This window comes from Myotis yumanensis, unplaced genomic scaffold (genome assembly GCF_028538775.1).
Source record: "Myotis yumanensis isolate MYYU_CA2020_CCGP unplaced genomic scaffold, mMyoYum1.0.hap1 SCAF_8, whole genome shotgun sequence".
NCBI classification, from domain to species: domain Eukaryota; kingdom Metazoa; phylum Chordata; class Mammalia; order Chiroptera; family Vespertilionidae; genus Myotis; species Myotis yumanensis.
The window spans coordinates 2,630,519-2,658,344 of NW_027223759.1; the positions used below are offsets into that span (position 1 = coordinate 2,630,519).

General features: G+C 48.1%; 1 protein-coding gene across 1 annotated transcript in view; it reads left to right on the forward strand.

Annotated features, from left to right (window-relative positions):
* The first annotated feature begins 3,434 nt into the window (after nucleotides 1-3,434).
* ANKAR (ankyrin and armadillo repeat containing) overlaps nucleotides 3,435-27,826 on the forward strand; it is a 37,402-nt gene continuing 13,010 nt past the window's right edge. The window contains exons 1-15 of the mRNA XM_070423262.1: nucleotides 3,435-4,035; nucleotides 6,821-7,258; nucleotides 9,236-9,399; nucleotides 10,121-10,224; nucleotides 12,161-12,341; nucleotides 13,824-14,043; nucleotides 16,776-16,977; nucleotides 17,165-17,373; nucleotides 19,273-19,377; nucleotides 21,664-21,905; nucleotides 22,893-23,061; nucleotides 23,425-23,666; nucleotides 24,261-24,414; nucleotides 24,953-25,114; nucleotides 26,041-26,147. Coding sequence (XP_070279363.1) covers nucleotides 3,435-4,035; nucleotides 6,821-7,258; nucleotides 9,236-9,399; nucleotides 10,121-10,224; nucleotides 12,161-12,341; nucleotides 13,824-14,043; nucleotides 16,776-16,977; nucleotides 17,165-17,373; nucleotides 19,273-19,377; nucleotides 21,664-21,905; nucleotides 22,893-23,061; nucleotides 23,425-23,666; nucleotides 24,261-24,414; nucleotides 24,953-25,114; nucleotides 26,041-26,147 — 3,300 coding nt within the window. The remainder of the gene's footprint in view (nucleotides 4,036-6,820; nucleotides 7,259-9,235; nucleotides 9,400-10,120; nucleotides 10,225-12,160; nucleotides 12,342-13,823; nucleotides 14,044-16,775; nucleotides 16,978-17,164; nucleotides 17,374-19,272; nucleotides 19,378-21,663; nucleotides 21,906-22,892; nucleotides 23,062-23,424; nucleotides 23,667-24,260; nucleotides 24,415-24,952; nucleotides 25,115-26,040; nucleotides 26,148-27,826) is intronic.

Below are 27,826 nucleotides of genomic sequence, written 5' to 3' on the forward strand. Positions count from 1 at the left end.
GGTTGATTGGTTGGTTGGTTGGCTGGCTGGTTGGTTGGTTGGCTAGTTGGTTGATTGGTTGGCTGGTTGGTTGGTTGGCTGGCTGGTTGGTTGATTGGTTGGCTGGTTGGTTGGTTGGCTGGCTGGTTGGTTGGCTGGTTGGTTGGTTGGCTGGTTGGTTGATTGGTTGGCTGGTTGGTTGGTTGGCTGGCTGGTTGGTTGGCTGGCTGGCTGGTTGGTTGGCTGGTTGGTTGGTTGGCTGGCTGGTTGGTTGGCTGATTGGTTGATTGGTTGGCTGGTTGGTTGATTGGTTGGCTGGTTGGTTGGTTGGCTGGCTGGTTGGTTGGCTGGTTGGTTGGTTGGCTGGCTGGTTGGTTGGTTGGCTGGCTGGTTGGTTGGCTGATTGGTTGATTGGTTGGCTGGTTGGTTGATTGGTTGGCTGGTTGGTTGGTTGGCTGGCTGGTTGGTTGGCTGGCTGGTTGGTTGGCTGGTTGGTTGATTGGTTGGCTGGTTGGTTGGCTGGTTGGTTGATTGGTTGGCTGGTTGGTTGGCTGGCTGGTTGGTTGGCTGGTTGGTTGATTGGTTGGCTGGTTGGTTGGTTGGCTGGTTGGTTGGCTGGTTTTCTCTGTAGAGATGAATCGTGAAAGTACAAGATAATAGAGGCCTGGTAACCGGAGGTGAGGAGGGCTGAGTTTAAAGAGGGGGGTGAGGGTGGGGCAGGTGCACAGCGCTGGAGGGGGTACGGGGGCGGTGCAGGGTGGGGGGTACAGGTGGAGGTCCTGGAGGCCAAGAGCTCTGCCCCGCGGAGGGCCAGGCAGAGGGCTCCCAGGGCAGGGCGGCCACAGGGGGCGCGCAGGCCTCCCCAGGCCCTGGGTGAGGGGGCTCCTGACGGCAGGGCTCTGCCCAGGGGTCCCCGGGGCCCGCGTGGACCAGACAACCGTCATTCAGAGTCGGCTGCCCTTCCTCCTGGCCTCCCCGGGCCCTGCCCACGCGGGTCCTGGACTTGCTCGGGGACAGGCCTGGGCGGTCCTGACTGTGAAGGTGGGAGCCCCAGGCGCGTCGGGAACCTCCCTGTCCCTGTTGCTGTGCCTGTGCAGTGGGGAGCCTGAGCCTGGTTCTCAGAGTGGGGTTCCCCAGTGTCCTGCCAGCAGCAGCACCCCCTAACTTCTCAGAAAAGCACATTCTCTGCCCCCCACCCCCCACTGACTCGGTCCCAGCTGATTGCAGCGCTGGGAGAACCACTGTGCAAAGGAGGGGCGAGTAAATGACATAAAATAACGGTGCAAAGAGTTAAGCGAATAGTAGGTGTTCAATAAATAACGGTTGTCATGATCATCATCCCAGGAACAGAGAGGTAGGGAGTTGCGCAGAAATGTGAAGTTAAGCAAGCACTTCTTGTCTTTCCTTTTCTTTTAAGCAGGTTTTTATTTTCTTACTTAAAAAAATAAATAAAATAAATATATGCCCAAAAGCCTCTCCAACAAAAAAATAGGTATGGAACATTAGCTTCTCATATATAGACACATTTCTTTTTGACGTATTAGTCTCTTTTGACTTTAGAAAAGCAGAACATGATTAATGTTAAAGGTTTTACAATTTCAATTGTTTTAATTCAATTTTCAACTTCCTTATGCTGTGATTAGATTCAAATTGAAAAATATAATAGATCTACCATATGACCCAGCAATTCCTCTTCTGGCGTTTATCTGAAGATAATGAGAACACTAACTTAAAAAGATATACTGCCCTAGCTAGTTTGGCTTAGTGGATAGGTAATCGGCCTGTGGACTGAAGGGTTCTGGGTTCGATTCTGGTTGGGGGAACATGCCCGGGTTCCAGGCTCGATCCCCAGTAGGGGTCGTGCAGGAGGCAGCCGGTCAATGATTCCCTCTCATCATTGATGTTTCTCTCTCTCCCTCTCCCTTCCTCTCTGAAATCAATAAAAAATATATTAAAAAGATATATACTCACCCCATATTCACTGCAGCATTATTTACTGTAGATAAGAAATGCAAACAACCTGTGTCCAACAACAAATGAATGGATAAAGAACTTGTGATATATATGTGGGATATTACTTAGCAATAAACAAGAATGTAATCTTGCCACTTACGACAACCTAGATGGACCTCAAGGGTATTATGCTAAGTGAGATAAGTCACACAGAGAAATGAAAATATGATTTCACTTATGTGTAGAATATAAACAAACAAATACATAAAACAGAAGCAGATTCATAGGTACAGAGAACGAATGGATGGTTGTCAGAGGAGGGGGGTGGGAGAATAGGTGGAAAAGGTGAAGGGGGAATAAGAGGTACAAACTTCCAGTTATAAAATACAAGTCACATGGATATATTGTACAGCATAGTCAATAGTATCATAATAACTTGTGGGTTTTTTAAAAATACATTTTTATTTCAGAGAGGAAGGGAGAGGGAGAGAGAGAGAGAGAAACATCCATGATGAGAGAGAATCACTGATCAGCTGCCTCCTGCATGCCCCCTACTGGGGATCGAGCCCACAACCCGGGCATGTGCTCTTGACCAGAATCAAACTGAGATCTCCTGGTTCATGGGTTGATACTCAACCACTGATCCACGCTGGCCAGCAGTATCCGAATAACTTTGTATAGTGACAGGTTACTAGTCATATCATGGTGATCCCATCCTATGGTATATCCATGTAGAATCGCTATGCTGTATGCTTGAAACTAATATACTATTGCAGGTTAACTATACTTTAACTTTTAAAAATGTTTTTAAAAAGATTGAAAATGTAATGGTTAACCATGAAACTGTTACCGGGTGGGCCCGCTTCATGCCAGCAGGGAGTGTGGGTTCTTGGTTCACGTAGGAAAGATTGCACAAGTCCAGGTGATTCTGAGGGCACAGAGGTACACGCCTAGGGAGAGAGGCCAGGGCATCGGCATGAGGCTCTTTCTTTCTTTAGCAGGTGGGAACCCTAGGGGACCCTCAGGGGAGGGTCTCAACAGAATACCCATTAGCTTTCCAGGTGTGTCCCTCACTATGTTGATTCCTCAGAGTGAGCGTATAGAGGGGTCAGGGTAATTTTCTGGTTAGTTTTCTTTTCAAAGACCCTCAGCCAAGAGGGACCGGGACTGAGGCCCGCCTGCCCCAGGGCAGCCTGGAATGTGTAAGCCACGGACTCTCAGTGTCCTTGGTTAGGGGAGGTAAAACCTTATGACTCATTAGCTGGCTGTAAATTGCTGAGATTGTTTGGCCGTGTTTAATAATTTTTCACCGTTTCCTTTATTCCACTGGCCAAGGGATTGTCCTAGCTTCTTCTTATCCTGCTTCTAAACAATTAACCCAATAGGGACAAAAGGAACAGATGTCTTTCTTGAGCAATCCAGCTTTATTTAATTGCTTGTTTTTTTCCCTTTTGACTCATTACAGAAAACTTCCCAAAAGGACACACTAGGATTAATTAGAAATGTTAAGATTGCCCAAGAAAGGATTACAGAGGTTTGATCAAGTTCAGGATGAGGAAACCTACCTGCAGAATTTAGCCGTCCAGAGAAATGCTTCTGCCTTTTTTGAGAAATATGATCGGAGTGAAGTGCAGGAGTTGCTGACCATTGCACTGGTGAGCTGGCTGTCGGGCAAGGAGGACTTCCACCTCCAAATAGAGTCCCCGAGCGGGATCATGAGCCACCTGAACAACGTGGGCTTCAACACGACCATCCTGCTCATGCCCGTGGACCCCACCGCCCTCCTGGACTACAGGGAGGTCCACCAGATCATCAGGGAGTTGGCCGTTGGAATTTACTGCTTAAATCAAATCCCTGGCATCAGTTTAGAGGCTAATTATGACCAGAGCTCCTCTTGTCAATTACCCCCGGCTTATTTTGATACCAGAATCGGGCAGATTCTGATCAATGTCGACTACATGCTGAAAGCGCTGTGGCACGGGATCTACATGCCCAAGGAAAAGCGGACCCGCTTCTCCGAACTGTGGCGAACCATCCTGGACATCGACCCGGAGGGCAAGGCGCAGACAAATAAAGATATCTTTGCAGAGTTTAGTTCAGCGGGTAAGGGAATTTAGCGCATTTTACAAATGACATAAGAATTGAAGTTAAGACCCTAGCTCAGTGATGGCGAACCTTTTGAGCTCGGCGTGTCAGCATTTTGAAAAACCCTAACTTAACTCTGGTGCCGGGTCACATATAGAAATTTTTTGATCTTTGTAACCATAGTAAAACAAAGATGTATATTTTTGATATTTATTTTATATATTTAAATGCCATTTAACAAAGAAAAATCAACCAAAAAAATGAGTTCGCGTGTCACCTCTGACACGCGTGTCATAGGTTCGCCATCACTGCCCTAGCTGGTTTGGCTCAGTGGATGGAGCATTGGTCTGTGGACTCAAGAGTCCCGGGTTCGATTCCGGTCAAGGGTACATGCCCAGGTTGTGGGCTGGCTCCCCAGTAGGGGGCATGCAGGAGGCAGCCAATCAATGTTTCCCTATCATCATTGATGTTTCTCTCTCTCTTCCTCTCCCTGCCTCTCTGAAATCAATGAAAAAATATTTTTTAAAAAAGAATTGAAGTTAAGCATAAATAATGTGCATGAGCAATAGAAGCTGCGGTGTTTTAATAGCATTTGGTTTCATGGGTATTTATTCTTGATTTACCAAATTTTTAAATGCCTCCCTTCCAATGGCCATAATTCTCTAAATGCCTGTGTATAAATGACAGATGCCACTGAACCCTGGAGCATCCCCTTTAGCTTGTTCATTGTTTTTATTGAATCTTTAAAAAATTTTCCCCTGGTTTCTTTGCAGCAGGCCGAGTGGAATGGGGAGGGGAAGGGGGAATGTGTGGCACTGTGTCCAGTGGCTTTCATTAACCAAATATACATTGTGGTTCTAAGCTGCTTTTCCAAGCCTAGATTAAGGGTAACATTACAAATGGCAATATTCTCTCTTTATTTTATTTTTTAATTACAGTTTGCATTCAATATTACCTTGTTTTAGTTGCAGATGTACAGCACAGTGGTTAGACAATCATGTACTTTACAACGTGGTCCCCCTGATATTTCCAGTGCCCACCTGGCACCATACACAGTTACTACAATATTATTGTCTATGCTAGAGGCCCGGTGCACGAATTCGTGCATGGGTGGGGTTCCTTGGCCTGGCTGGCGATTGGGCCGATTAGGGCATCTCGCCTAGTCCCGATCGGGGCCAATCAGGGCTGGTTGGCCATGGGGAGGGACCACAGGGGGTTCTGATCAGGGCGATTGGGGCCCGGCTGGCCAGGGAGAGGGGCCACGGGAGGTTGGCTCTCTGGGGGGAGGGGCCGTGGGAGGTTGACTGTGGGAGCCCACTGACCACCAAGGGGCAGCTCCTGTGTTGAATATCTGCCCCCTGGTGGTCAGTGTGCATCACAGCGACTGATGGACTGGTCGTTCCAGTCGTTCGGTGGTAACGGTCACTTAGGCTTTTATATATATAGATTCCCTGTGCTGTACTTTATATCCCTGTGACTATTTTGTAGCTACCAATTTGTACTTCTTAATCCCTTCATAAATGCAACTTAAAACGATATTATAACTGACAAGAAAGTCCTTAATTTCATGATAAATCAGGAGAAAATGTAACATAGGAGATTTGTCATATATAACAGAATAAAATCAAGTTTTGATTCTTATTCTATTTATCATGGTTAGCAGGCAAGTTCCTTAAGGATTGTATATGTTTCTCTTCTGTTATCAGCAAAACCAAGAAACATGTAATATAGATTTGAAAAGCAAATTGCACTGTTAGCCTAAGGCAGAAGTGGACTCCTGGGTAAAGGGAGGTCACATTTTCCTGTTCTTCCATATTTTCCCTGATTTAAAGACGGGATTTACACTATTGTTTCCATGGTATTGTGTTTCTTTTCCTTTGGAGAGAATGGAAATCGCCTGACCAGCATGGCTCAGTGGTTGAGCATTGACCTATGAACCAGGAGGTCATCTGTGAACCAGGAGGTTCGATTCCCAGTCAGGGCACATGCTTGGGTTGTAGGCTCGATCCCCAGTAGGGGGTGTGCAGGAGGCAACTGATCAATGATTCTCTCTCATCATTGATGTGTCTATCTCTCTCCCCTCTTCCTTCCTCTCTCTGAAATCAATAAAAAAATATATTTTTTAAAAATAAATAAGTAGCCAAAACCAGTTTGGCTCAGTGGATAGAGCGTCGGCTGGGTTCGATTCCGGTCAAGGGCATGTACCTTGGTTGCTGGCATATCCTCGGTGGGAGATGTGCAGGAGGCAGCTGATCAGTGTTTCTCTCTCATCGATGTTTCTAATTCTGTATCTCTCTCCCTTCCTTTCTGTAAAAAATCAATAAAATACATTTTTTTAAAAAAAATTAATATAAATAAATAAATAAATAAAGAGAATGGAAATATATTGTTTTATTAAATCTATTATTTTTAATTCTACACCTGTCCATCTTTCTTTTTCTTTTTAATATATTTTATTGATTTTTACAGAGAGGAAGGAAGAGGGATAGAGAGTTAGAAACATCCATCAGCTGCCTCCTGCACACCTCCTACTGGGGATGTGCCCGCAACCCAGGTACATGCCCCTGACTAGAATCAAACCTGGGACCTTTCAGTCTGCAGGCTGACGCGCTATCCACTGAGCCAAACCGGTCAGGGCCGTCCATCTTTCTTTACCCTGCTTAGTTACCATCGCCTGCCTGCTTTTCACTGTAACAGTTTTGATTGGCATTTCATGATCCCTCCCCTGTCATGTTAGGACTTTGATCATGAAGCCCTGTGTTCGACCTGTCACTCTCTAAACTGTTTCTCTTTCCCTGTGAAGGTTTGATTGACATTACAAAGGACCCAGACTTTGACGGAATCTATGACGAGGACATGAATGAAGACCCAACATACAACCCCAACTCCCCTGAAGAAACCGCGGTATTCATGAAATACGCCGAGAACATTCTGCTGAAGTTGACCTTCAGCACCACGCAGATTCAGCAGTGCGAGAACGTGTTTGTGTTCGACACAGCCTACTGGCTCACCAATGCGATCAAGTGCACCCAGGACTGTCTCGACATCTGTACCTACCAGCGGCTACAGCAGAGGCTGTACCTTCAACAGAAGGTGATTCAAAAACACTTTGAGAAGAAAAAAGAAATCAGAAGAGGGATCGGATACCTGAAGTTAATATGTTTCCTGACCCCGTTTCTCCTGAGTTTGAAGAAGAAGATGAAAGTCCCCTATCTGAGCAGTCTGCTGCAGCCCTTCTCCGGTGAGCAGCACCCCAAGTCACACGTTAACGACAGACACATGACCACTTCCTATTTACACTGAATTGTGTTTTAGTGTGTGAGTCCAGGCATGTAACCTGGCTGTGGCCTGTTAGAAAGAAAAAAAGATATAATGCCTCCAAGGTAATGAAATAGACTTGGTCTTTGTACACAGACTTGGTATATATTCACACCAATTACAAGAGCTATTGGGGGACTTAAAGCAAGTTCTGAGAAACTGGGAAATGTGCCATGTTTACGATGGGACCACACTGAGGATAGATCATGTCTCACCCAAATCACTCTAGAAAGTCAGTGCACTTCCACTCAAAACCCTGTCATGCCCTGGCTGGTTTGGCGCAGGGGATAGAGCGCCATCCGCAGACTGAAGGGTCCCGGGTTCCATTCCGATCACGGGCATGTACCTTGGTTGTGGGCTCCTGGTCCTGGCCGGAGGGTGTGGGAGGCAATCAATTGATGTGTCTCTCTCACATCGGTATTTCTCTCTGTCTCTCCCCCTCCCTTCCACTCTCTCTAAAAATCAATGGAAAAAATATCCTCAGATGAGGATTAAAAACAAACAAAAAAATCTGTCATGTTTTTCACGAAAGTTTAGAAATTGATTCTGAAATTAATATGGAGTACTGAAGGATCATGGATGGTCTGACATTGAAGAAAAAGAGATGAAAACATTTTTTTAAAAAAATATATAGATTTTTATTGATTTCAGACAGGAAGGGAAAGGGAGAGGGAGGGAGAGAGAAACATCAGTGATGGGAACCATCAGTCGGCTGCCTCCTGCACACCCTACATTGAGGATAGAGCCCGCAACCCGGGCATGTGCCCTGACCGGGAATTGAACCGTGACCTCCCGGTTCTAGGTCGGAAAACATATTTTGAAACGTTACTATATGGCTCTGTAATTAGCACAGAGGCCAATGGAAGAGACGAGAGAGCCGAAATAGGCGCATGCTTCCGTGGAGTCTGACAGGAATGAGGTGCAAGCTGTTCCTCCCACCCAAGGGAAAGCACCGTTTAGGTATTTTCCTCGGTGCCCGAGCCCGTCGGCTTTCTATGCAGGTGGCAACGTTTCAGTAGAAACTTGCAAATCACTGAGTGAAAAGGTGTGTCATGAGCCTTCCAGCGGTGAAGAGGATCGTATCTGTGAACTGTGTGAAGACGGGTTCCTGGCAGCGCTTGTGGGGGGGGGGGGGGTCGGGGGGGGGTCGGGGTGAGGGGCGGTGAGGGTGAGGAGCCGAGAGGCCGCACTCACAGGGGGCGTAGCTCTAGCTGCAACATCCTAGCACCTAGACGAGTAACAGCAAATGCGCGCACAGTTCATGTTCACGGTTCGTTCCAGGTGGCGAGATCAGGTTGCTATGCTCATCTTTGTGGTTTTCTGTGTGTCCCTTTGACATTCCCCAAATGACATTATGTACTTTCCATGGATGAAACCATGTTCTGCTAGCAGGTCAAAATATTGAACAAACCTAACCCTCGCTGAGATTTTAGAAAATCATTTTTTAAAATAAATGTTTTATGTGTGGTTTTATTACTTTCCAGAGAAGTGGGCTGGTTATTTTTGTCATGTAAGAGATAGCCACTTATTTTTTGTTCATTTAACCAAAGATTCCCTAAGGCACAAAGTTTCAAATCTTTTCTGATGATTGGAGGTACGATATCAGTATTGAGCTCACACATAGAAATCAGTAAGTAGAATAATGTTCTGACTCTCCTTTTAGAATGTCTGTACCATGAAACTACGGAAAATGCCCCAAAATGTATGACATAAATATATTTTAATGTTTAAAATATACACCAAGAGCATAAATAATTGCATAGAATTTCATGGCCAAGTTTTTCACTTTGTGTGGGTTTTTTCACTTTGTTGACGTAAATGAGAACCTAGATTTCCAAAAGATGGTTGTTTACTTGCCCTTTCCACTTTTTAAATCAAAGTTTGTTTTCCTTTTTTGGAGATGACAAGGTCAAGACCGAGCGAGAACTGCCTCCGTTTATTTACGGACCAGATTTTAAATGCCAGAGCTTTCAGTACGCAAAGCATCAGTACTTCCATGTTCACGGAGGGATTGAATTCGACATCACCACGCCTATGATCGAGAATGCGTTGGAAGTTTTTCAGGTGTGAACGATTCTTGTTCCTGAGATGGTTTGTCGTTTCAAGGCTCTCTTGTCCTAGTCTCTGCTCAGTCTCTGTTGGAGCGGGCCCTCAGCAGCCCTCGAAATGATTATGTTTCCCTCTCACTCATTTTCCCAGACAGTGGGTGACGCGTATGAATTAGGCGCCAACTGCGCCTAAGGTACCACGTTAGGTGTCAGAGAGAAAATGGGAAGTAGCAAAGTACAGCTCTCATCCTCACAGATGGTCGGGCCTCTCCCGGGCAGTATTAGCCCAGGACACTTGACCAAACAGTGAGTCGGAATCCCTGGCCACGCACTGCATGGCCTTCTATTTTGCTCAGAGGTGCATGTTGGAGCAGTGGGCCTCCGGAGCAGCGGTCGCCAACCTTCCGACCTCCCGGACCACGAGTGGCCCAGGGACCCCGGGTGGCGACCGCTGCACTAGAGTTTGGGAATAATAATTCTTCCTCTGGAATGTAGTCTAAATATTACACATTTCTATTGTCATTGCTCTTCAACCTTTCCTGCGTCTTTTCTTTTACATTTTTTCTCATTCCCAGAGTAGGGATCTGGTACATACAGTTATTATTAGGGTCTGAGGGGATATTGTTTTTTAAAATTGTCATTTGCATGCATAAAATTTCATCTAAAAGACATCACAATTGTTGAGATTTGTTGGAAGATTTTTAAAAATTTTTTTACTAACATAACTCATATTTTAGGACAATTTGGAAAAAATACAGGAATGTGCCGCTAGCACATTTGCAGAAGATTCCGGATACAAAGAATATTACTCCATCCCGGTCATGGAATTGAATGGAAAGAGGTGAGGACGCTCAGTAGTTCCTCCCAGCAGCCACCGTTGTTGAAAGTGAGCAGAAAACAGACACAAATCAGATTCCAAGGCTTAGCTTACGACCCGATGCTGGAGGCCTTAGAACAAGAACAGCCCCCATGCGTGACACACGGACCCACAGAGTATTGGAAGTTGTATGTATTCCCGCTCTGAGGAGCACTGTGTAGCGATCCTTAGAGATGGTCACTGTAGTGAACGTCGTTTGGTCTGCACAGCTCCTTACATCCTAGGCAGTGATGGCGAACCTTTTGAGCTCGGCGTGTCAGCATTTTGAAAAACCCTAACTTAACTCTGGTGCCGTGTCACATACAGAAATTTTTTGATCTTTGCAACCATAGTAAAACAAAGACTTATATTTTTGATATTTATTTTATATATTTAAATGCCATTTAACAAAGAAAAATCAACCAAAAGAATGAGTTCGCATGTCACCTCTGACACGCGTGTCATAGGTCCGCCGTCACTGCCCTAGAGTGTATGGGCACTGATGTGAGAGCCTTCTGAGCGGGACCCAGGCTCCCCGCCCCTCGAATCCAGTGAGTGAGGCGAACCCCTAGTGATGGAGTGGCCCCTCCACAAGCAGGGGCCCCTGGAGAAGGGGCAGGGCCTGCCCCCAGCCCTGGCCCTGTGCTTGCGAGGTGTGGGAGGGAACAGCCTGTAGCTGACAGCCTCGCGTCCTGGTTTCCTCTGTTAGGGATGACGGTGTTCAGGAAGGATGGCAACCTCAGATGCATGGTCCTGGTCCTCAGACATGCCTGCATCCGTGCAGAGCCCTCTAGACTCAGACAAGCGGTTGGAGGACAGGTCAAGGCAGGGGAATCACTGACCCCTGGGGCCTGTGACCCTCCCTCCCCCGCCCCCCAGCTTCTAGGCAAGGAATGCCCGAGTGTAGTCAGTCTCCGACTCACTTCCCTGAAAATGTGTGAATGGAGCGGGCTTCCCAGCACCCCCAGGGGGACTGGTGGCCCCCAAGCAGCAAGCGAGGAGCCATGGGAGGGGCTGCCGTCAGGACCTCTGTGTCCACAGCTCCGACTAGTTGCATCTGAAGCAGAACCCAGGTGGCAGGAGAGGCTCCCACTGGCGGAGGTGGAGTCGGCCCGAGACACCCCCCACGGGAACAGGGGTGGCGGACGGGAGAAAGACCGCCTCTCCCTTCCCCATGGAACGAGCCCGCAGCAGGGGCGCCCAGGGTTTGTGACTCCCCTCCAGACTGAGCGGCCTGGGCTCTTGTCTACCTGCGTCTCAGGCCCTGAGGGTGGGGTTTCCATGTCCCTGCTGCAGGGGTACACCACCGTTCCAGGGCACACCCAAGGCAGGTTCTTTTTTAAAATATAGTTTTGCTGGTTTCAGAGAGGAAGGGAGAGGAAGAGAGAGAGAGACACCAATGATGAGAGAGAGTCATGGATCGGCTGCCTCCTGCACACCCCACACTGGGGATCGAGCCCGCAACCCGGGCCTGTCTTACCTTGACCTCCTGGTTCATGGGCAGATGCTCCACCACTGAGCCACACCAGCCGGGCTCAAGGCAGACTCTTGAGAAAGTACATGGAGGCATAATTACATTAAAAGAGTTAATATATGCATTGGTAAAAGGAAGGTAAGAGATGGTTAAAAGGTAAACCCAGACCTCTTCAAGCCAGAAGCTTCCAGTGACTTAGCAATGTCCCTGGTCACTGGCCCGAGTAGCAGAGTCCATCAGAAGGGCCAATATGGAGAAGATGCTTGTTATAGAAAGACTTGATTAACAGCCATTGATAACCATGTTATTAAATGCTTATCAAGTACACTTTCAACTACAGTTTTGTATTTAATTGTTATAAAACGTAAAGTTTTACCAGCATATAAAAAAAGTAGCAAATCAAAGTCAGAAAAACTTACCTTTTTAACTTTTTTTTTAAAAAAATAGCTACTATGTGATCAGTTTTGAACTGGAGACGTTCTATCAGCAACTGTATAAGACGCAGTGGTGGGGAGCCATCAACGAAATAGTGAACAACCTGCGACCCAAGAGACTCCCGCTCACAGACACTCAATTACACGAACAATTTAAGAAGAAATTTGGTTTCAAGAAAGCTATGAAGTGCAAGGTATGTCCGTAATGACCACATAATTTTGTGTAAGAAGTTATATCTCACAGTCAAGTGTATGTCTCAAATTTTCATCTCAGGGTCAAATCACAGGTTAAGTAAAGTTTCCCGTATGAAATGAGAATCCCACATGTTACCGCCTGGAAAGCTCTGGATTGCACATTTCTGGCATGATTATCAAGCAGCCTGTTCATGAACTGGATTGTGGTTAATATTAGTAACTAGAGGCCCAGCGCGAGAAATCACGCGAGACTCAGCCCCGCAGCGCTGCGAGACCCATCAATGCACCTCCTGGTGATCAGTCATGTGGTCGTTACGGCGTTACAGCCACCGGCCTTTTATAATATAGGTGGCTAATATTTATTAAGTGCTAATTGTGTGTGCCAGGCACTATTATAAATCCTTTCAACACACCCTTTCAAGGTACCCGTGGTCTGGTCACCATTCCTATTTTACAAACGAGAAATCCAAGGTGCAGCCAGCTAAGGAGCTTCCCCACATCACAGCGCTCCCACCTGGTGGAGCCTGCTTCCCTGGGAACTGAACCCAAGCGCAAACGCAGCGTCCTGACCCAGATCTCTGCACCTGCTCCAGCCTCGATGCCTAGCATCTCAGCTGGTGTCTTAGGTGGTGAGCTCACCAGTTTCAAAGAATACACCGGCATTTACTAACCACTTATTTGTTTTAATGTCTATACATTAAAAAATTTAATAGCCTGCTAGTTTAACTCTAAAATATTAAGTAGTTGGAATGTCTCAAAGAAAAGTGTGACAGTCTGGCTGGTGTGGCTCAGTGGTTGAGCGTTAACCTATGAACCAGGAGGTCAGGGTTTGATTCCTGGTCAGGGCACTGGCCCGGGTTGTGGCCTCAATCCCCAGTGTGGGGTATGCAGGAGGCAGCCGATCAATAATTCTCTCTCATCATTGATGTTTCTCTCCCTCTCCCTTCCTCTCTGAAATCAATAAAAATATATATTTTTTAAAAAGTGTGACATTTTTACCTCTTCATTTTAAGACCTAGAGCAGAGAACTCTAACTGTATTTCTTTCTTTCTTTTTTTAGTATTCATAATCTTTATTGTTCTAAGGTTTCTATTGCTGTAGATTTTGAGTTTCAAGACTTCTGCATTAGAATGATATTCTTAAATCAGAGAGAAGGAACCCAATGCTCTCCCTTTGCTTTTGAAGTATTTCAGAAAGATGTTTGTCCACCGCATTTTGCTCGCCTCTAAAGAAGAAAGACCTCTAATCTCTCCCTAAAAAAAAGGGGGGGAGGAGTGTGTAGGCGGACTTCCCAAAAATAAGGTTTCGGGTTCTTGATATTTCTCTAAGAGCTCTAACAACTTTAATCGGTGCCCATGAGGCACTTTCCTCAAGGATCCTGGTGGAAATTCCACTGACGCTGGGCACAGGTATGTGAGGGTGAACATAGCTCGCTGCCTTGTAGTCCTGGAACTAACTCTGGCCTCGCTGATGGTCCTCAGAGCATCCCCTTCGGCATGAAGTCTGCGGTGGAGAAAGGGCTGTCCGCGGTCTTCCACACGTTCAGCCGCAAGACCTCCAGCTCCACGATCAACGTGTCGGACGAGGCGGGCTACGCCATCTTCCACCACGCCGCCCTGCACAACCGCGTGCCCATCATCTGCCAGCTGTGCAAAGCCAACTTCAACGTCAACCAGCGGCGCTTCATCATGTTCAGCCAAGGTGCCGCCACGTGTTAATCGTACAAAAGGGCTGAGCGGGCTCTCTTTTTCTTACTCCTTATTCAGCATTAAGAGTGCATGTCGAGCCCAGACGGCGTGGCTCAGTGGTTGAGTGTTAACCTAGGAACCAGGAGGTCACGGTTCGATTCCCAGTCAAGGGCACATGCCCGGGTTGCAGGCTCCTTCCCCAGTGTGGGGCGTGCAGGAGGCAGCCGATCGATGTTTCTCTCTCATCATTGATGTTTCTCTCTCTCTCCCTCCCTCTCCCTTCCTCTCACTCTCAAAATCAATAACATATTAAAAGAGAGAGAGAGAGAGAGAGAGAGAGAGAGAGAGAGAGAATGCGTGTGGATTTTAGAGCAAGACTACTATGTGGTATTGGTGCCCAGAGTGGAGTTGAGGTTCCTGACCCGTTTCTCCCAGGGGATCCCCTTTTGTTGCCTGAGGATCACGTGTTGCTCTCTTACCTGCTGTGATTGGTCTGCCCTGTCTCCCTGACTTGAATGTAAGCTCTGTAAATGGGCAATAATTTGGTTCACTTGTTGGTCATGGTGCCCCGGGGCCCAGAAGGAAGCCTGGCATGGTGGGCGCTCGGGAAATCCTCGCTGAGGGAATGCCTGGATGTAGGCGTGCGGGGCAGCATTTGAAAACCGCTGGCATAAGGACAGCGGCTCCCTACCGGGGTCAGAGGGCAGGAGGGCAACGGGGATCGGGCGGAACCTCCACTGCTTGTGCCAGGGCTCTCCGCCCGCCCGGACGGTGTCTCCCACCACCTGAACTTGCCTTACGATTACAGCAGACATCCTCTAGAATAATAGCTTTAGGATCAGTGACCCCTTGGAGGCTACCCCTGTGTAAACTTCGAAGAGTAATTTCCCCGGTTACTAGCTACACCCCCATACTTGCATATTCTTTGGAGTATATTGAACCGAAGTGGAAATGACGGAAGTTGAAACTGCAGGTGGCCGAGGGAGCCGTGGGGGAAGCCCTGGGAGTGGCTGGTGCATTGTTGCTGCCCAGGTCGCCCTTTCAGCCAGCCTCGGCAAGCTGTGTCCCATCTGCACTCACCAAGGAGAGCGCTCTGCCCTCAGCCTGTTGACTACCGATACGTTCTGTGCTCTGTCACTATAATTAAAGTGCTTGGATGCTAAGATGCCTCTATTGCTCACTTAAAATATTCAATCTTCATTAAAAAAAAAAGAGCACACATTCAGTCACATTTAAATGCAACGGGTAGTTATTATTCAAAGATGTGTTATATTTTAAGTCCTTTAGGTGTGAAAGAAAAAGTTGGCAAATTAGAGTCTCTCATTCATCCTGTTACTACTTAAATTTCCACTGGCTGAGAATTGGGTAGTGTTCTTTTTAAATATATTTTTAATGATTTCAGAGAGGGAGGGAGAGGGAGAGAGAGAGATAGTAACATCGATGATAAGAGAGAATCATGGATTGGCTGCCTCCCGCACGCCCCACACTGGGGATCGAGCCTGCAACCCGGGCCTGTGCCCTTGACTGGGAATGGAACTGTGACCTCCTGGTTCAGAGGTCGGTGCTCAACCACTGAGCCACACTGGCCGGGCTGGGCAGACATTGAAGCATGTTGAGCAATGCTGGCAATGTCTGCTACTACTTAACCAGCACAAAACTGCTTCAACGGTGCGTCTGACCCACCACTGGAGGGGCAGCGAGATGTCAGATGCCCACAGTATGCCCAGGTGCTTGGCCCAAGGCTATACCCAGTCCGGTCTCACATCACCTGTGTCCGAGCACCGTCTTTCTGTCCTTCTCCATATGAGTCTATTTTGGCTAATTTAGGAAACTGCTCTATATTAATCATCCTATTCCCATGTGTGTTTCCTTTTAAAACAGAGTCATCAAAAACGGACGGAAAAAAAGAAAGAAATGGTAAGACAGAAGTGCTTGGTGCATTTTAGAACGTTATTGCATATGTTAAAACTTGTCTTAGGGCCTGTAGTCTCCACAGTGCTCCGTCTCAGGAGAATGTCACAGGATGGTGTTTCATAGACACTTTGAAATGTGAGCTTTTTCTCCCCCTGGTTAGTGATTCATACTCCAAGCAGTTTGTTTGTTCCGTTTTTTAACTGTGAAATTTGTAGTCACCTCTGCCTACTTTTAGAAAATCAGATTCCAAAGTCGGCTTTATACCTTAAACAGACAAAGCCCAGTTCATGGTACTTAGATGTGCTGCCACCTAGTGACCGTAACCATCCGAGGTCAGGACAATGGGCACATCCCAGGGGAGGCCCCACAGGACCAGCCGGCGGGGGAGGAGAGGGGAGGGGTGATGCCACAGGAGCCGGGGAAAGGAGCCCAGTTAGAGAGGAAGATGTGGTCCATTTACCCTGAGAGGTGAGATGAGAATTGAAAAACACCCACTGGACTTAGGGGCAGAGAGGCCTGTGGAAGCAAATGAAAAATAACAAGAAATAGCTTATTTTATCACAGAAACTACTGACCACATTGACTTAATTTTTCAACTACTTCATATTTTCAATGTTGCTTATTGCTAACTTTCAAGGAAGTATTACTTTCTAACGGCCTGGCAGCCCGAGTGAAGTGAGTCAGTGTAGAATTGCCTACAGTCACGTGCTCAGTGCTTCTCTCGAAGCTTGTGTCCCGCCCGCGGCTGAGCTCTGTGGCCGGGCACCAGCTCGGCCTGTTCCCGGGCCTGCTGGGGCGCGGACTCCTGAAGGCAGTGCCCGTCCGTCCCAGGTCCGACGCCGCTGCACCTGGCCGCGCAGGCCTGCTCCCTGGAGTCCACCACCTGCCTCCTCTGCTTCAAGGCCGACTACACGCTGCCCGAGAAGCGGGGCTGGATGCCCATCCACTTCGCCGCCTTCTACGACAACATCTGCATCATCATGATCCTCTGCAGGAAGGACCCGAGCCTGCTGGAAGCCGAGGCAACGGCCGAGTAAGTCCTCGAGCCTTTGCAGACGTGCACCCCGTGCTGCCGGCTCGCCCCGCCCGCGGGCCGGAGAGAGGCTGGGGGAATGAGCCGGACCTCCTCCACCGCCATCTGGCGAGGGTGACAGAGAGGAGACGTGGCTTCCTGTGTGTGCTCAGTCACGATGTCACATCCCATGTCCCCTGGGTTCCAGGAACCAGTGCACGCCGCTGCTCCTCGCGGCCACGTCAGGAGCCCTGGACACCATCAAATACCTGTTCTCTCTGGGGGCCAACTGGAGGAAGACGGACACCAAGGGCAACAACATCATCCACCTCTCCGTGCTGACCTTCCACACCGAGGTGCTCAAGCACATCATAGAGCTGCACCTCCCCGAGCTCCCCGTTTGGAAAACTCTGGTAGGTGAGTAGAGAACACACAATCTCTTTATGAAAAAACTAGAGGCCTGGTGCACGAAATCCGTGCAGGGTAGGGTCCCTAGGCCTGGCCTCCCCGCCTCCTCCTTCCTTCGCTCCCTCAGCACCCCGCCGCCACCACTGGTCACCTGCTATGTTCCGCGCCACCCCCTGGTGGTCAGTGTACATCATAGTGAACGATCAAACTCCCGCTCTTCCTGTTGAACTGCTGAGCGGACAATTTGCATATTAGCCTTTTATATATATAGATGTTCTGACTATTATTCAGGTTAATTAGTGATACTCTGAGATGGGGCAAATAAAATGCAGGAATACATGCATTGTACTTTAAATATGTAAAAACCATGAAAGCCCTAGCCAGTTTGGCTCAGTGGATAGAGCATCAGCCTGTGGACCAAAGGGTCCTGGGATTGTCTCTGGTCAAGGGCATGTACCTCGGTTGTAGGCTCCTCCCCAGCCCGGGCCCTGGTCAGGGCACGTGCAGGAGGCAAACAATTGATGTGTTTCTCTCACATCAATGTTTCTGTCTGTCTTTCCTTCTCTCTTCCACTCTCTCTAAAAATCAAGGGAAAATATCCTTGGGTGAGGATTAAAATAAATAAACACCTAAGTATATAAATACATGCATACATAAATAAAAAATCATGAAATAAAAAATGTTAGGTTAAAACCAGAAATAGAAATAGCACCAAACTGAATTTTTGTGTGTGTGAGAGTAGCTTTATTTCTAATTAAAGATAAATAACCCAAATAGACTACATTTTACACAATTACATTTATTTTTATGTGCCAATTTTCTCCCAAAGTCCAACCATCTTCTTCTCCATCAAAAAAGCAAATTAAAAAAGTAAAGGAAAGAGGGAAGAAATTGAAGTTTGAGTGGAAAAGATTCCCTCCCATGTATTCCTCATTCCTAATTTTAGAGACAGGTTCAGTAACATTTCCCCTCACCATTTGATAAATGTTTTGTGATTTTTGTCCAAATTTGTACTCAATCTATCCAGAAATACTATAAAGGTGAGGCTTAGTAAGCCAAGTGAATGGACCCATCTAATTTTGCTCCTTCCCACTAAAATCACATGGAGGTTAAATGAAAATAACACCAGCAGCAGCAAACATGCATGCAAGAGGAAATAGGAAAGGATGCAGCAGACATAAAATATTTACTAGTAGGCAAGCCTGAGGCTGTGGCTGGTGGGAGAGACCAAGCCAGGCCCACAGTGGGAACACGGAGCACCCCGGGCCCACACCCCAAACCCTCCCTGGGCTCAGGACTCGGGTGCTCGTCGGCCGGGCCCCTCCACAGGCTCCCCAGCAAGGACCCCAGGGTGCTCAGCAGGGCCTGCTGCCCGACAAGCAGGAGACCTGGAGCTGAGCCAAGAGAAGAGCCCATGGGATGTCAAACATGACAGTGAAGGCCTGTCCAGAATGGAAACGGTGCCCAGGCCAAGCAGGGGATGCGGGATTCCCAATAGGTCCAAAGAAAACTAAGCTGAAGGTGAAATAAAATAAGAAAATTATTGCTCAGCCAGTGTGGCTCAGTGGTTGAGCGTTGACCTCTAAACCAGGAGGTCACGGTTCGATTCCCAGTCAGGGCACAGGCCCGGGTTGTGGGCTCCATCCCCAGTGTGGGGCGTGCAGGAGGCAGCCGATCCATGATTCTCTCTCCTCGTTGATGTTTCTGTGTCCCTCTCCCTCAAAGAGCGTGGGGTACGTGATGTGTTCGGCGCCTCACGGAAGGCCACAGCAGAGGGACTTGAATGGAGGCGATGATGGTGATGGGGGGATCTCGATTCCGGGCTGCACTCGGCCTCGGCAGAAGCAGAGTCACCCATGCCCTTCTTGTTGTAAAGCGCTAACACGTGTTTCCTGTGGCTCCCGCCAGAAATGCTGCAGGGCGAGAGCTATAAGCGGAAGATGATGGCGGTCATGTCCTTGGAGGTGATCTGCCTGGCCAAGGAGGAGTACTGGCGGTGCATCCTGGACGCAGGTGAGGACAGTGGATGAACCGGCTTTGGCTTCTGCCGTGTCTTGCCGGGGGCTCTATTCCATTCAGTGGATCCCTTTAAGATCCATTTTCCTTTTTCCCGTGGGCCCTGCACAGGATCAAATAACGACAGAAATCCCCATTCTCTAAAAACGTGCAAGTTTAGCGTTGATAGGAAGTTACCACACTGCTGCTTGGATTTGCTGCTCTTGCTTAGAAATTATCTGTGTTCCGTATTGACATGGTTCGCCTTTTATTTTTATTTATTTATTTATTTATTTATTTTTTAAATGTATTTTATTGATTTTTTTACAGAGAGGAAGGGAGAGGGATAGAGAGTCAGAAACATCGATGAGAGAGAAACATCGATCAGCTGCCTCCTGCACATCTCCCCCTGGGGATGTGCCCGAAACCCAGGTACATGCCCTTGACCGGAATCGAACCTGGGACCCTTCAGTCCGCAGGCTGACGCTCTATCCACTGAGCCAAACCGGTTTCGGCTGGTACGCCTTTTAAATGAGAAGTCGCCTCTGCGGGCTCCGCGGCAGCCCTGGGCTGGCAGGCAGCTCTGAGTGCAGACGTAGGGTAGCTGCCTGCCCTCCCTGAGCCTCGTAGGGTAGCTGCCTGCCCTCCCTGAGCCTCGTAGGGTAGCTGCCTGCCCTCCCTGAGCCTCGTTTCCTCGATAATAAACGGGCCCCGCCTCCTGGGGCTGTTTGGAGAACAGCACTGTCCGACAGAACTTTCTAAATTGATGGGACCGTTCTGCCGGCGCTGTCCAATGGTGGCCAGTACTCTCACGTGAATATTGAACGTACATGAGGTGCTCAGAAACATTTGTCGAATGAGGGGGTGAGAAAGTTACTCTGGGGAGTCCCTAAATGTGCTCCTAAAAACGCGTGCCAACGTTCCATGTGTAAAAGTGAACCACAGATAAACAAGTCACGGGGGAGATTACATTTCAGGCAAATAAATAAAGCCCGAATTGTGCCTATTATATTCGCCAGCATTTTGTGTTTGGGGTGTAATGTGCTGTTTTCTTTTTAAAAAATATATATTTCTTTTGATTTCAGAGACAGAGAGATAGAAACATCAACGATGAGAGAGAATCATGGATCGGCTGCCTCCTGCACGCCCCGCACTGGGGATGGAGCCCACAACCCGGGCATGTGCCCTGACCGGGAATCAAACAGTGACCTCCTGGTTCATGGGTCGATGCTCAACCCCTGAGTCATGCCGGGCGGGCGGCTGTGCTGTTTCCTTTCATAGAGAGCTGATATAACAAGCCGCCAGCTAAAGCCCGAGTTCCTGTCTCCACCAGGCCCCATGATTCCTGGGCCAGTTCTCCTTACTCAGGCTAAGCTTGCTTTTACTTCAGTTTTGTTTTTCAGGTGCTTGTCACAATACGGGTGAAACATAATACAGTGCTCACACACCTGCACAGACACTGCCTCACACACTGGGTGCAATCAACAACACATACTCCCCTGTACAGCAGCTCAAAGCTCCATGATCTTATGCCAGAATTCAGTGTTTCAAAGATGGCTTAGGGCAGTGATGGCGAACCTTTTGAGCTCAGCGTGTCAGCATTTTGAAAAACCCTCACTTAACTCTGGTGCCGTGTCACATATAGAAATTTTTTGATCTTTGCAACCATAGTAAAACAAAGATTTATATTTTTGATATTTATTTTATATATTTAAATGCCATTTAACAAAGAAAAATCAACCAAAAAAATGAGTTCGCGTGTCACCTCTGACACGCGTGTCATAGGTTCGCCATCACTGGCTTAGGTTTACCAATAAGAAATGTATGTTCCCATGCTGTGTGAGCATTAAATGTGTGAACAGTGAGAGCCCTCTACATTATAGACACGAGAGAAAAGTGCATGCATGTCGTTTTCAGGAATAACTGTATCGGTATGTTATAGAGTTATTTGCTAATTGTTTACATGTCAATGTCCATTAACTTATTTATTTATTTATTTATTTTAAAATATGTTTTTATTGATCTCAGAGAGGAAGGGAGAGGGAGAGAGAGAGAGAGAAGCATCAATGATGAGAGAGAATCATTGATCGGTTGCCTCCTGCCCACCCCACACTGGGGATTGAGCCCGAAACCCAGGCATATGCCTTTGACTGGAATCACACCCGGGACCCTGCAGTCCACCAGTCAAGGCTCAACCACTGAGCCAACCCGGCCAGGGCCATAAGCATTATTTAAATCTTATTATGATCCATGGACTACAAGTGGTCACAAAATAATCCATGCTTTTTCTAATCTCTGCTGCAGGCACCATTCCCGCCTTAATCAACCTGTTAAAAGGCTCCAAGATGAAGCTACTGTGCAAGACGGCGGGGCTGCTGAGCAACATCTCCACGCACGCGAACGTGGTGCACGCCATCGTGGAGGCCGGGGGCATCCCGGTCCTCATCAACCTGCTGGTGTCCGAGGAGCCCGAGCTGCACTCGCGCTGCGCCGTCATCCTGTACGACATCGCGCAGCTCGAGAACAAGGAGGTCATCGCCAAACACGTGAGTGCCCGTCGGGGAGCATCATTCTGACGGCCAGTCATTCCCTCATGGAGAAGCAGCTAGAACAGGGCCTGCTGCACCGCACACCCATCCCCGTTGTCCCGGACAGAGAGCTGAGTTCCTTCTCCGGTCCCCTCAAGGCAGAGCCCCTCACTGTGGACACCTGTCCTCTGCCCGCACTGACTGTGGCCAGTGGTGGGGGTGCTCTCCGCCCGTGGACACCTCCTACTCATGCATCATGGCTCACATCGCAGAGGCTGCCTCGCTTTATTGGAAGTGAGGTTGCCTTCCTGTGTCTGATCTTCTTGAATACTCTTTTTAAAAATATATATATATTTATTGATTTCAGAGAGGAAGGAAAAGGGAGAGAGAGATAGAAACATCCATAATGAGAGAGAATCATGGATCGGCTGCCTCCTGCAAGTCCCCCACTGGGGATCGAGCCCACAACCCGGGCCTGTGCCCTTAACCGGAATCGAACCTGAGACCTTTCAGTTCACAGGCTGACGCTCTATCCGCTGAGCCAAACCGGCGAGGGCTTCTTCAGTACTCTTGCATGATTTCTTTCCTCCATTTAAAATTAGGAAATGCTGTTCACATTTAAAAACAACAATCTATGTTGCGCAGATACGATCGCCAGTAATGAGCACACCTGCAGCGGCAGGGATTTCCAAACGGGCTCTGTATTCAACGGGTCTTCGGCAGTTGCTCTACTTTTTCGATATGTTATTCACTGTTACAGCGAACTGGCAGCCTCGATTGATTTGGGTCTGAAGGAAGCTATAATATGTTTGTAGAATACTCACCTTCACAGTATAGCCCACACTACTCTCAGCACTGTGGTCCCTGCCACACCGGGTGCCATGTCAGTAGACGTCTGTGTTTACGGGGCGCATCTGCAGCGGGTTGTAGACATGTGGCTCTCAGTGAAGGCTGCCTGCCGCTCAGATGAAGGCCGTTGGGATTAAGCGAGCTGTTCTCCTTCAGAATGGGATCCCAACGCTGATAAGCCTCCTGAAGCTGGACATCGAGAACGTGCTGGTGAACGTCATGAACTGCATCCGGGTCCTGTGCATGGGCAACGAGAGCAACCAGCGAGCCGTGAGGGACCACAAGGGCATCCAGTATCTGATCAATTTCCTGAGCTCCAGCTCGGGTGAGCCTCTATTTGTGCATTATTATTATTGTTATTTTTAATATATTTTTATTGATTTCAGAGAGGAAGGGAGAGAGAGAGAGAGAGAGAGAGAGAAACACCAATGATGAGAGAGAATCATGGATTGGCTACCTCCTGCACACCCCCCACTGGGGATGGAGCCTGCAACCCGGGCCTGTGCCCTGACCGGGAAGCGAACCCTGACCTCCTGGTTCAGAGGTCGGCACTCAACCACTAAGCCACGCCGGCGGGCCGTATACACTGTCCACATTTGACTTTACAACAGGAGAAGCGAATCTGCTGTGTCTTCATAGTCTTGCTTTTTAAGAGACGTACCTGACTGGCTCTTGAATTCCCCCGCAGACTTGCTGAAGGCCGTGGCCTCCGCCACCATAGCGGAGGTGGCCCGCGACAACAAGGAAGTGCAGAACTCGCTGGCGGCCGAGGGAGTCATCCCGCCGCTGGTGGCCCTGTTCAAAGGGAAGCAGCTGAGCGTGCAGGTGAAGGGCGCCATGGCCGTGGAGGCCCTGGCCAGCTACAACCCGTCCATCCAGAGAGCGTTTCTGGAAAACTCCCTGAGTAAATACCTCCTCAAGCTCCTCAAGGTAGGAACGGGGGGCCCAGTGTCCTTTTCCGTAGCCACAGTATTCACTATTGACTTTAGCTCAGCGCAAAGAAAACTGAAACCCCTTCTAGAATAAACCTTTTCTAAAAAGGGGTATTCCAGCCCTGCCGGCCTGGCTCAATGGTTGGACATCGACCTATGAACTAGGAGGTCACGGTTCGATGTCCAGTCAGGGCACATGTCCGGGCTGCAGGCTTGATCCCCAGTGGGGGCGTGCAGGAGGCAGCCTATCCATGATTCTCTCTCATCATTGGTGTTTCTTTCTCCCTCTCCCTTCCTCTCTGAAATCAATAAAAAATATATTAAAACAGCTCAGTGATTGAGCATTGACCTATGAACCAGGAGGTCATGGTTCGATTCCTGGTCAAGGCACATGCCCGGGTTGTGGGCTCCATCCACACTAAGGGGCCATGCAATGACTCTCATTGATGTTTCTATCTCTCCCTCTGCCTTCCTCTCTGAAATCAATAAAAGTATATATATATTTTAAATATATATATATATATATAAAAGCAGGCTATTCCTACAGTAGTAAACACGTGCTCACTGAATGAACGGATTTTCTCTTAAATAGGCCTTTGAAATCAGCGTGAAGGAACAAGGGGCCGTGGCACTCTGGGCCCTGGCGGGACAAACGCTGAAGCAGCAGAAGTACATGGCCGAGCAGATCGGGTACAACTTCATCATCAACATGCTCCTGTCGCCGTCGGCGAAGATGCAGTACGTCGGTGAGTTGCCTTCCAGGCGCAGCTCTGACCCGTGAGCCCTGGGCTCCGGCGTGCTGCCTGCTTTCTCATTTTATTTTATTTTTTTAAATATGTTTTTATCGATTTTATTTATTTCAGAGAGGAAAGGAGGAGAGAGAGAGAGAGAAACATCAATGATGAGAGAGAATCATTGGTTGGCTGCCTCCTGCAACCCGGGCCTGTACCCTGACAGGGAATCAAACCCGTGACCTCCTGGTTCATATGTCGGTGCTCAACCACTGACTTACATTGGCTGGGCTATTTTAAATATATTTGTATTCATTTGTATTTTTTAAATATATTTGTATTCATTTCAGAGAGGAAGGGAGAGGGAGAGAGAGAGATATCAGTGATGAGAGAGAATCATGGATAGGCTGCCTCCTGCACGCCCCACACTGGGGATCGAGCCTGCAACCCCGGCCTGTGCCCTGACCAGGAATCAAACCATGACCTCCAGGTTCATAGGTCAATGCTCGACCACTGAGCCACCCCGGCCGGGCTGCCTGCTTTTCTTTTCCAGGAGGCGAAGCAGTCATCGCCCTGAGCAAGGACAGCCGGCTGCACCAGAACCAGATCTGCGAGGGGAACGGCATCGCGCCGCTGGTGCGCCTGCTGAGGATCAGCAAGCTGGCGGAGGGCACGCTCCTGAGCGTCATCCGGGCCGTGGGGTCCATGTGCATCGGTGCGTGACCCCTGCTCGGTGTTCAGACCATCGAGATGCTTCCCTTCCTCTCGGCCCACTGCCAGAGCCCGCCGCCATGTTTAATGTAGATATTGCGCTTCTAATTCTCCAAGACCTGACTGAGGACAAGGGGTGAAGCTCAATTTCTTCCATAGGTTCTGTTCTTGCACTCTGGTTAGAGATTTCAACCAGAATATTCCCCTAGTCATTTTTATAAAATCAAACTGTAGCATCATAAGCTTAAGTACCTTGCACGTAATAATTCTTCAATAAATGGCAGCCATTATTGTTCCTTGATAGTCTAATATTTATAATTTTGTTGTTTTGTGACTTAGAAAATTGTATCCACTTCTAATAGTAGATTTTCCACTTCACTTTGCCTTCTAAAAACTTAATTCAGGTTAAATCGGTGTCGCTATAGCATTCCCTTTTGTCATTTACTAATCATATTCTTTTACAAGAGGACACATCCACTTGTGTTTATTTGCTTTTCAACAAGTTTAGATCCCTGAGGGGGACAGCACCCCTGGAGTCTGTGCCCAGTGGCCTGAGTTGGAAGGGGCTTTGGAACTCGGCACGAGCCACGCGCTGTGTCCGTGAGAGTCGCCTTTCCCGGGTGACTCGGTGTGTCCGGCTCTTGGCTTGGAGCTCATGAGTGCGTCTCTGGCCCAGAGAGAATCCCGTTTCCTCTCGAGCACACACACCTTCTCTGAGAAGAGCTGTGCGCTCCCACTGGTCCCAGAGATCCCGCGTCTGGACCGTTAGAGGTTCTGTTTCCAATGGGCCCAGAGCCCGCAGCCGCAGCTCCGCGCACCCCCAGGCCGAGGGGGCAGAGCTGACGAATCGTGTGGTGCAGGGCGCTCCATCAGCCAAGCACACCGCCCTTGCCAAGATGGAAAAACATCTCATGATGTGGCGTCTTCCAGGTGTCGCCCACACGAGCAACCCCATCAGCCAGCAGTTCATGGTGGAGGAAAACGCCTTCCCGGTGCTGATCCACCTGCTGAGGAGCCACCCGTCCCTGAGCATCAAGGTGCGCGAGGCTGTCGGGGCTCTTTCCCACGCGGTAAAAAGTAACATAAACGGGACATTTTAAGATTAAATGGTATCATTTGCAAGTTCACGAGTACAATACAGATATGAAACTTCTAAACAAAACTCGAGAGGTTTCACACAAAAAAAGTTGCTACAAAGATCGTCCATTTTATTAAAATATTTCTTCAAAACAGGAACATCTGTGTCCTCCTCAGGGATGATTCCCAGCCTTTCATCCCTGTGTCCTCAGACACTGGTTGCTAAAGACTGGGTGGGGGTCCCAGGGATGTGGGCTGTAGGTAGCAAAGTTTCTTAACTCTAAGTGAATCCTGTGGTTGCTACGCCCACGAAACAGCCCCGCCTTCTGTTCCTCAAAGTAAACGTTGCCAAGTAGCACTAGCACTACGAGCTGCGGAGGAGCCGTCCACTCCCCCACTGGCCGCTAGCAGAGCGCCTTTAGTGAGATGACGTGCACATCTACTCCAACCCCTTCCTAAAGCTCTGCAAATCCAGGACATCGATAGTTGGCCAGGCAGGAAATGGTAGCAACCAAGAACACATTTTCTCTTCAAAACTTGGTATGGGCTCTATTGGAAATGAGAAAATAGAAATGACCAAAGAGGAAAATATGTAAGTAAACATCACATTATTTCTTTTAAGGAACGTGTTTGCTACCTGAAAAGATGTTTTAAGTTATGTGGCTTTTCTGGCTATGAAAGAGATTATGTTTGTACTAGAGGCCCGATGCACGAAATTCGTGCAAGGGGCTCGTCCCTCCCAGCCCCGGCTTTGTCCAGAAGGTCGTCCAGAAGGTCGTTCAGCTGTCTGGTCTAATTACCATATTATACTTTTATTATTATAGATGGGAGTTGGATTAGGGAAAAGAAGGAAGGAGCTCATGCTAGCGATGTTTTTGGCTTGAATTATAGTGAAAACTACACCGACTTTCAAAGTACCAATACATTTCGTAAGACTATGGAAAATGCCACGTAAAGTACATTTTTTATTTTTAATCATGCGTTTTCATGGCAAAAGCGTTTTCACATCAGTGGCACCTACCTATAATTCAGTATCGATTCTCAATGAGCTCTTAAACTTGTTAAAACAGAACAGAGATACACTTCAATACTTTCCCGCAAATAAAATTCTATAGTAAACAAAATACTTCTGCAACAGTTGTGCTTTTCAAACCCATAACATTTTTCATAGGAATGCAGAGTGTAGTTCCTAAAAGCGTAACCACTGCATCCTCGCAGTACCCAGGTTCCTCTACATCCTCTAAAGGACTTCAAATCATGACCCCATAAATGGAGGCCAACCCTCAGCGCTCCTCTGTGGGCTCCGCTTAACTCACAGGCGGTCCAGAAAGGCTTACAACGCACAGGCCGGTATCTGATAAGCAGTTCAAAACAGCTTAACCCCTGCCAGGAAATTCATTTTTAAAAATATGTTTTTATTGATTTCAGAGAGGAAGGGGAAGGGAGGGAGAGATAGAAGCATCAATGATGAGAGAGAATCATGTCCAGAAATTTTTTTTAATTTAGATAAAGAAGGGATACACCTGTGCCCAGCACACAGTGACAGGACCTTTTCCCCGCTGTTTGAAACCCGTAAGGGACATCCCTCCAGAAGTTGTAAATGCCAGTGAGAGAGCTGGGATCCATGGGTTTTACAGTA